This window comes from Theobroma cacao, chromosome 4 (genome assembly GCF_000208745.1).
Source record: "Theobroma cacao cultivar B97-61/B2 chromosome 4, Criollo_cocoa_genome_V2, whole genome shotgun sequence".
In the NCBI taxonomy this organism is placed as follows: domain Eukaryota; kingdom Viridiplantae; phylum Streptophyta; class Magnoliopsida; order Malvales; family Malvaceae; genus Theobroma; species Theobroma cacao.
The window spans coordinates 683,821-694,141 of NC_030853.1; the positions used below are offsets into that span (position 1 = coordinate 683,821).

Sequence of the window (10,321 nt, forward strand, 5' to 3'; positions counted from 1 at the left end):
TTTGAAAAGACTAATGTCGGGATTTGGGTTCTTAACTATAGAGCATAAACCAGCAAAACATGATGAATAAGTAATTATTATAGTACTATATAAAGTAAAGACAATATGATGTTTGTTTCACATCAATTATTTGTCCTCTTTTTGTTTAGGTTAGATGAAATCCTACCAAATACTAATTAACTAAATACTTAGTAATTAATCATACTCTCTAACCTGCCACTCAACTAATCTTATTTGTTTGACTTATACAGGAGGTATATGGAGGAATTATGAGATTCGAATCTTGAATCTCAATCTTCTTAAAAAGATAATGAATGATTAAGTTAGACTTATAAAGTTTTCACTCAACTAAACTTCGATATAATTAGCATCTCATCGTAAGCTAATAATGTAGGGTCAAATCAATAGAATATATACATACAATAAGCTGAATACATTACCCTGATGGAAATGCATCTGCCACTTTCTCTGCCATTGTTGGCTTCATAATATTATATTGTTAATCCACAATAGTAATGTCAAGATCTTGGTTTATCTTTATTTCAAGGAGATTATTATATAAAAGCTAAGTAATTTATTAAATATCATATATATATTTTGATATGGGTGGATGCAGTATAAGATCCTATTACAAGCCATACTTAATCCAAACATATGGAAAATACTAAGTCCAGTTCTTAACCACCAAGTATAAACAAACCTAACATTGATCCAAATCAAGCAGAATTAATTTGGACTGACGGGCGTAAGGTATATAGAAACTAATCCTCATGTTTAGTCCCCAGTAAGCAACTGCATGGACCAGAGATCCTCTATGCTCCAATAGCTTTCATTTGATTCAACCGCCATTGACATTGCTGACTGTCCTGGAAATGCTTCCATGTTGCAATGGTTAAATGATGATGGAGGGTATGTTTCCATCATATCTGTATTGCAAGGCACTTGGCTTGTGCTTGCTTGCTTATGTAGCTCCGAATGAATCTGAGAAGAGCAAACTTCTGCTTGCTTAATGTGTTTCTGGATCCTAGTCCTCCAATAGTTCTTTATTTCATTATCTGTCCTTCCAGGCAGATGCTTTGCTATTTTCGACCACCTGCATTTGTGTAAGCAATTCTTAAAGAATTAAGATACACTCATCAAATATTATTATGCCTGGTTTAATTTTGTCCTGGTTTGGAAGAAGAAAAGACATGTCTTCCAGAGTAAAAGTGACATTTAATGGTAAAGTAATGGCAAATGGGTCAAATTTTGCAGAAAGTAATGTGTGATAGTACTGCAACATGCAAACTATCCATGGTGGAAAATCCAAGCTCCCACAAGTAGCTTGACTTTCTCAAAATGGAAATCAACCTCCATTTATGGCTACTATTCAGAATTCACAATTCTAGTTCAAATATGTCCTCAAAAAGATTCAGAACAGTTTCAGCTTGTTCAATCCAAATCAGACTTTTCTTTCATTTTCTCAAGAAAAAGTCTATATCAATGCAGAACCCTTTGACCTGAGACTTATCTCCACTAAATTAATGTCACCCTTTGCGGTAGGAATATTAGTGTTAAATGAAAAAGAAAAATTACAGCAGAAACTGAACACTTCTTTTGGATCACATGCTGCTCTTATTTTATTTTTATTTTTCTAATGGAAAAGCTCCCATCATCTCCTTATAAATTCCAAGGGGCCGACCATGTCTCAACGACCCAAAACAATAAGGTTTATGTCTACTTCAACCAAGCAAAATATGCTTCATTTTTCTCCTAAAAGAAGTCTTAACATGTGCCCATATTGGAAGGGGTTTAGCTTAAAATGGAAACGTTTAATTGCCAATCTGTTCTGCTTGCTGTCACTTGAGTTATTTGGCACATGATTAGAAATGATAATCATTACTAATATTTCAACAATTCTTTTCATAAAACTCTTTCTTGCATATATTTTAATACTAAGTATATGCAAATAAATATCAAATTTATACAAAGTATATATTTATACCCTTCTCTTGGTAATAATACTATACCAATTAGCTGGTTGTTTCCAAAATCATTCTAGATAATTAGGAGAAAACAAGAGAGAGATTGAGAGAGTGAAGTAGTCTTTATGCTGAATTGGATGATCTGCCATGTAAAACCTATATGGGAGGGTAGGTCCAATATGAAACCTAAACAAGAAAGGTAGAAAAGAAAAAAAAAGGCAAATCCACCATTTAAAGCAAAATTCTTGTAGTACACTTCCATATGGATGGCATAAAACCTTCATAAATATGGCAGGAAAATTCAGGGAAAAAAGTTTTTTTAAAAAAAGAAATCATCAAGGAATTTTGGCAGCCATGAAAAATTCAAGAACTGGGGAAGAATTACAAGGAAATTTGGTGGCCACAAGTTTGATATAAACCCCATGTGTTGTAAATCATTTTGGTGGCCTAGAATAACTCAACCCCCACGTTTCTAAATCTCCAAGATGAGCAACGTGATGAATATTGGATGTACATATAGGCCTGGGAGAAGTGCACTTTTTCTGCTAATCGTAGCTGAAGTCATAACATCAAGGGAGAGGGAACAGTTTCTTCTTTGTATTTGTCAGGAGATCAAAGGGTAATAAGATTAATTTATTTGTTCTACATTAATATGTAGATTTATATATAGTTTTATACTTTTTTTTGAAATAATGTTATTGATATATATGCAATATTTATCGTAAGATAAACTAACCTGTTTCCCCACTTGGCATGCAATTCCATGATCAAGAGCTGTTCCTCCGGTGTGATATTGCCTCTTCGGACATCCGGTCGAAGGTAGTTCAGCCACCGGAGCCGGCAACTCTTTCCAGTACGTTTCAATCCTGACAAAAGTTAGCAAATATAAGTCATTCTTTATCCATTAGGGTTTCTATCAAAAAGCATTAGTATATATTTTTCAATGAGAAGTTATTTTAAAAGCTTGAAAGATTTTTTTCCCATTTTTCTTTTCAATGAAAACAATAATTATCTATAAGATCAAAATGTTGTTTCTTTATGGAAGTTTGTTGGGAGCTTAATAAATTAAAAGTAGTTTTTTTCCCTATTTTTGCTTATTATATATTGATAATTTACCTGCAGCTTTAGCAAGAGAATTCCAAACACCTTCACCATGGTTGGCAATATAGTTGATGAGGATCAAATCTTCTTCCATGGTCCATGGTCCTTTTCTCACTTCAACATCTTGAGATTTGCATGGTTTCTTATCCATCTTTAATTTCTTTTGGAAAGAGAAGAAAGATAGCAAGCATAAGGGACAGGATTTATAAAAAAAGAAAAAAAAAAGAAGCTGATATGAAGAGAAAGAGAGGAGGAGGAGAATGTGATGCAAAAGAAGGTAGATGGGGTTTTTATAGAGCAAAATCTAAGATTATTTTTGCTAGTAATCTTGTTGGTAATACCATTAGAGAAGAGCTTTTAACCTAACTATTGTCTTAATGAGAACACATGCATGCATGGCCCAAACACTTTTGCATGCAAGGCCACATATTATAGATATATTTTAAGGGTTAATAATATTACTATATATTCTTTCTTTTGCATGTGACATTTAATTTCTGTATATGTACCTAGTCATTCTTTTATGTATTATATATATATATATATATATATTATCATATGCAATATTGCACATGAATACTTATTTTTTATTTATTTTTAAATAATAATTATTTATTAATGTAAATATTTTAAAATTATATATAATTTGAAGTATAAATAATTGAAAATTTGTAATAACAATTAATAAATTATTTAATACTATTAGAATTATGAAAAACATCTTTTAATGAAAGTCATTAAATGCAATTTTAAACATTTGTTTGAAAATTATTAAAAATTATAGTATAAAAATATAATCAACAAATATGTCCCTTTTTATTAATCAAAAGTCTAGTTTTAGACGTGCTCATGCTTTTATATATCATGCATTATATATGTTATATATATACACGTGTATATTTATAAGTNGTATACTATATATATATATATATATATATAATATTACGATGAATGTAATTATTTAACTTCACTATATTGGTTTACAAATTGAACAGCAACAGGATATATCTAAAGGGAAATTAATGCAACTAGTTTCGAGCAATTAGATCCCTTATTACTACCTACTCAAGTACTGGACATAAATATTCTAAAATTGATCTTTTGTTTATGAAAATGAAAACCATAGAAGATGAGAATCTGCAGGGCTGGCTAGCATATCTTAAATACCTAAAAAACACAAACCAAATTTGGATAATTATTTTTCCTTTTCTGTTTGGAGAGCCAGAAAAATTTTTTTTTTGGCCATTGAGTAAGAACTTGAGTGCAATGTTTATTAGAAAAATAGAAAGGAATAAAAGAAAACAGTACAATATAATACATTTTAAAAATAAGTTGATCAATGAAATAACAAGCAGATTGTATTTGTTTTTCAAATTTTAATCTCGGGAATAAAAACACGGTTTAATTATGATATTAATGATGCTGATTAAATTTGTAAAATCGAAATAATTTTCATGGTCATTAAAAGAACTTCATTTGCGATAAAATGGAGAAAAAAAGCTTTAATTAAAACAAAACTACTCAATTCGCTATTCCAAAAATTGGCTAATTATTGACAATAACCCTCCAAACATTTATTTCGGTTTTTGCTCAGTCATTGGAAACATACTGAAAAAGAAAATCTTATCAATTAATGCCTTGATACCTTAATTTTTCCATTATTATTATTATTATTATTATTATTCCAAAGTGTGATTTCACATTTAATAGCCAAACTATGATCAAATGTTCCATTTCGTATTTATACTTCAAATTCAAAATTAGTTATTTGAATTTTGCTTTCATCAAATAATTTGTACATGAAACTAATTTCGTTAGTCAAAAGAGTGACATGACAAAAAAAACACTAATTTAAGTACCAAATTGATAATTTCATTATAATTTGAGTAATGTAATTAATTGTAAATTTATTTATTTATTTTCAAGTGCTCAATTGATCATTTCAATATAATTTGAGCACCAAATGTATAATTAACTTTTAAATAAAAGAGTAAGGTGTTACTTGTCTAAAGTATCCTCCCAACTATTTCTTTTTTTCATATGACATGGTAAAAAATTATTAGATAAATAATAAATAATAAATCAAAGGATGGGATCTACAATTTCATGATTAGCTATTTATTCATAAATAAAATAATTAAAATTAAATTAATAACATTAAGTGAAACAAATAATAATGTTACTTTTGGCAATTTTCTTTGCTCAAAAAATTCCTAACTCTCGAGCCAAAATCATTATATAATAATAATAATAATAATTAATCATTAATTATTGAGCCACCATTTTGTATAATAATAATAATAATAATAATTAATCATTAATCATTCTTAAAATTAGTGTTGTTATTACTTAAAAAGGGAGAGAAAATCTTAAAATTTTATCGCATGATATTCAAAAGAATTCTTAAAATATTAGCATTGCTACAAGGCTACAACCTTAATATTGAGCCACCATTTTGTAGTCATTAATTAGACTCCAAAGTACACAAGGGGAAAGCCTTGCCCTTGTTGAGATAACAAAACTTTGCTTGCTTTCCTAATTAAGAAGCTTGGGAATAGGGAAAGGGGTTGAAGCCCCCATTGACATTGGGAAATTAGTGGCTATTAAGGTGTGCTTCCATCAAGGATCATGTTTCTCAAAACACATGTAGATGTGAAAGCAACTAATGAGCTGGCTTTAGAGCAAATTAAATTTGCTTACTCTTTTGCATTTTTTTCTTCATAACAAAAGGGGGAAAGCAGAGCCACATATAAAATATGTGGTCAATATTTGGATTAGGCGGCATCCAACCAAGGGAAAGTTGATGGACAACAACTTATTAGTGGGCTTAATGAGGTTTGTTTGCAAATTGCAAAATGCGCCAACCCTTGATTTTCTTCGAAGATTAGTGTCTACAAATGGAGACGTGTTCAAACAGAAGTCTGATGTTATCACATGGTCATACTCCAAATCCCCATCATTAAACTTTGGAATCAGTGAAACACTTTTGGTTGATAGACACCTTTTATGTTTCTAAGAACTAAGATGCAAAGTGTTTTGGATTTAATGTTACTTAAAGTCTAGTAAGGCAATCGTGAATTTTGTATAAATTTCGTATCAATTATGTATTAAAATATAATTAAAGATTTAAAAATTCATATTATTTTTAATTGTGAAATATTTTTTATGAAAAAAACTAAAATTTAATAAATTAAAATAAATAATACTTTACAAGTTGACGTGTATCGTGAAGAAATTTGTGCATAACCCAAATATGACTAAAAGCAGGTTACCAGGAAGGAAAATGATAGTCTGCTAATAAAATAAAGAACACTCACATGCAAGATTCAACCCCATAAGAATAAGCCAACCAGTAAGCCACAAGAATTTGTCAATGCTGTACTGTGTATGTCTAACGTGGAAACTAGGGTTCTGTTGGAGGAGGTGGCAGAAAGGATTCATGCAATGATCGAAGATTCATACTCCCAAGGATTATAAAGAAAGGACCTTAGGTTGCTTCCTGGCACTGCAAATGGAAGGTTCATGGACTTTAATTATTCACTATTCGTATGTGTAGCATAATTGCTTCACGTTTTGTTAAAAAGCATGATTTCAACGGATTTGAAGGTCAAATATTCCAGAACCACGTGAACTGCATGCATGAGATAATCATTTCATGTGCACTTACCAGCATCTTGATACTAGTTGATGCACTATTAGAACAGCAAAGATCAGTTTAAATACAAACAGGGGTGAAGAAAACGTTCACCTGCTCAGCTTATCAAAGAAATGGAGGCAGCACAGATTACTGACGAATACCAAATCAGATACTAGTAGATATGAACCAAAGAAATCAACCCAAACAGTAATAAGCAACAAATCCGACTCCCAAAGGCTGGAGTAATAAAGTGTTGTTTACAACTACAAGTAATTGCTAAAGCCGAGGTTAAACAAAGCACATATTATATCTAGTAAACATTCTGTCGTTACAAAAGTTACAGGACAAAGGGGAAGCCATCCTCTCCAGAGTTGCCAGAATTCCAACGAGTCTAACTAACAACCAAAACCCTGAGCCTCGCTCATGCCTGCAAAAGAAAGCAAGTCAAGGTAGATAAGCAAATGTGGAAGCTGATTATGACTTGTCTAAAAAGAATCGGACCTATGTTGTCAATTCCAACATATTCAAATGATAAGTACTTATTCTAGAACACAACAGTTTTTTCTACACAGATTTTGAGGTTTATACACTTGCCTTGCTAGCAATGTTGTTGGAAAGCCACTCAAGCCCCTCATAAAGGCCCTCTCCAGAAGTTGCACATGTACTCTGGATATACCTGGAATGGACATCAAATCACATCAGAAAGTTGCACAAACAGTGAGAGTAAAATATGTGGAGGAAACAAAGAAATAAGAGGTCATTTTTACCAGTGGCGCTGGCGAAGAGAATGAAGTCCAAGCTTATCAGTTATTTCAGCAGCATTCATTGCATTGGGAAGATCTTGTTTGTTGGCAAATACAAGCAAAACAGCATCTCTCAATTCATCCTGAAAAAAAATTATCATTAGCTTATATAGCCCTTATGCACTGTTTCTGTGTGTGTGAGACAAGAAAGAAAAATTATTCAATGGATTCTCCTTATTTGACAAGGTAACAGACCTCATTCAACATCCTGTGCAACTCATCCCTTGCCTCAACAACACGGTCCCTGTCATTGCTATCCACCACGAAAATGAGACCCTGAGTGTTCTGGAAATAGTGCCTCCACAGAGGACGGATCTGTATTTGAAAGAAAGAAAGTTAATGACCCTACGGCGCTTTTAAATCAAAATAGTAGAAATATGTAAAATTTCCACCAGGAATATGGCTTCACTGCTGGCTATGCCCCCTAAATAAACAACATGAATTATCAGATGGCAGAGTGTTATATACATATGCATTCTACATACTTGAAAATAAGGTTTCATGATTCATCATCCAAACATCATGATATTATCATATCTTGCAGGAAATATGGGATGAATTTGGATAAATGACACAAAAAGTTTAGCATACATACATCATAGAACTACACCATCATTAGTTTTTAAGATGCATACCTTGTCCTGACCCCCAACATCCCAAACAGTGAAGCTGATATTCTTGTATTCCACTGTCTCAACATTGAACCCTTCAAAAAGTATAAAAGGACCATTGCAAATTAAAACTTTGGTAAACCACCAAAAGCCCCCTAATTAGGAAAGATCAATTCATACAATAACCTCTATGTATCGATTAGAGGATCTATAGACCTTTGGATGCTAGTAACTAAACAGATACAACCCTTGCCTGCAATATTTTCAGAAAACCATATAGAATAGAAACAATTCACATGGTTCACAAACCAACAATGAAGACAAAATAATTAACTTTGGTGAACCATTTTCTTTCCAAATAAGGGTAAAACCAAATGGTTCACAAACCAACAAATAACATAACAACCAAGCCAAAAACATTCATCAGTCATCTAAAAGGTAGTAAGATTTGCAAACAACAAACAGGTAAATCTGTCTTCACCACACGAATCATAAATCAAAATGAAAATCTTGAGCCATTTCTTTTGCTTCACAATTATAATCAAGGCCAAAATCATCAATCAAATGATCAAAATCGCTTAGATTCAGAATTCTCATGACGCTATCATTCCAAAACAACCAAAAATTGGATTTTCCTTTTTCAGAGAAATGCGAATTTTCCAAAACTCACCGATGGTCGGGATTGTGGTGACGATTTCACCGAGCTTGAGCTTGTACAGAATAGTGGTTTTACCAGCAGCATCAAGACCCACCATCAAAATACGCATCTCCTTCTTGGCAAAAAGCCGGCTAAAGAGCTTCGTAAATGTCAGCCCCATCTCTCTTCTGCTCTTTCTAGCTCACAGCACTGATTCACATAAAAATCCAGCAAATCAATCATTAAAAACCGAAAAAAAATCAATAAAAACTAAAACCCAATAAAATTTGAAACAAAATACATGAACTTGATAGCATGTACCCCAAAATAATTCAACCCAAATATCTAAAAAAAAAAAAGACAAAAATCATCAAACAGATATCTACCAAAAAATTTGAGAAAAACCCAAATCATAAAATGAATCCTAAAATTCAGAACGCTGAAATGAACCAGAAATATTAAAATAAAAACAGATATATCAAATCAAGCCCAGAGCAAAAAGAAGGAAAAAGATTAAAACTTCAAATAAATCATTGAAAAGAATTTTATTTTAAAAAAATTACTTCGATGGATCTATTTTACCGGTTGATAAAAGAAGAAATAAATTTTAGAAAAAGAATGGAAATTAGTTTACCTTTCTGGTGTGATTGGAAGGAGGATCTGATCTCTTTCTTTTGAGACTCTCTCCGTTTATTTCTCTGCTCTTTTATTTGATTAATGGCACCTACAAATAATCGGCTCAAGTATGAAATGTTTTATAAATTAATTAATTATTTATTGTTTTGACTAGATACGAATAAATTTTTAGTCCAGGGCGGCTTAGTTAAATTTACTAAATTTTTTATTTATCTCTTAAAAAAATATACGAATAATAATAAAAAAATATGACTTCTTCCCATGTGTCAAAATGAAGGACTTTGTGTATTGCATGCAACAAGAACATGTAATTGTATATAAGTGCTCTATTCCGACAATATATCATGTATAAAAAAATAATTAATCGTCCGTAACAGTGCTCTCCTCATTAGAAATTTTGTTTCCTATAAACATCGTAAGTCATGATATCAACCTTTAATAATATGTTCAACTTATCAATCAAATACCTCGAGAAAATATCTATGTTTTGCCTCAGACTATTTTTTTTTGAAATGACCATATTAGGGAATATGAATTATTGCTTCATACATGTCCACTAGGGTAAAAACCTATATAAAGTTTTGGAACCAAATTTCTTTCTTATCACTCTTACCATTTCTTTGTTTGGTTACAATGAAAATTTTATGGAAAAAAAAAAAGAGAAAGAGAAAGAGAAAAATTTTATAGGTTTCCTTAAATGGTTACTATGTCATTATTTTATTATTTGTTTTGAATCAAATACGTTAAGTTGACAACATTAGATACAATCTGAAATATTTAGTGACCAAATAAGAACAAATTGAAATTTGGTGGGCAAAGTGGAAAATAGTGTAATACTTTAGAACAAATAAAAATCATATTACATTTACCATATAAATAAATACGTAAACATATTACATCATTATATAAAAATAAAATTAATTAATTTTTAT

General features: G+C 31.1%; 2 protein-coding genes across 2 annotated transcripts; both read right to left on the minus strand.

The window, feature by feature from the left end:
- LOC18600777 (myb-related protein 305) lies at positions 514-3,347 on the minus strand. The gene is made up of 3 exons (XM_007031433.2): positions 3,081-3,347; positions 2,701-2,830; positions 514-1,093 (listed from the first exon to the last, which is right to left on the minus strand). Exons 1-3 carry the CDS (start codon positions 3,214-3,216, stop codon positions 775-777), a joined length of 585 nt encoding a protein of 194 aa, XP_007031495.1. The 5' UTR covers positions 3,217-3,347; the 3' UTR covers positions 514-774.
- LOC18600778 (ADP-ribosylation factor) lies at positions 6,850-9,564 on the minus strand. Its single transcript, XM_007031434.2, has 7 exons — positions 9,388-9,564; positions 8,787-8,963; positions 8,141-8,211; positions 7,701-7,820; positions 7,470-7,588; positions 7,297-7,378; positions 6,850-7,129 (listed from the first exon to the last, which is right to left on the minus strand). The coding sequence occupies exons 2-7, from the start codon at positions 8,932-8,934 to the stop codon at positions 7,124-7,126; spliced, it is 546 nt and encodes a 181-aa protein (XP_007031496.1). The 5' UTR covers positions 8,935-8,963; positions 9,388-9,564; the 3' UTR covers positions 6,850-7,123.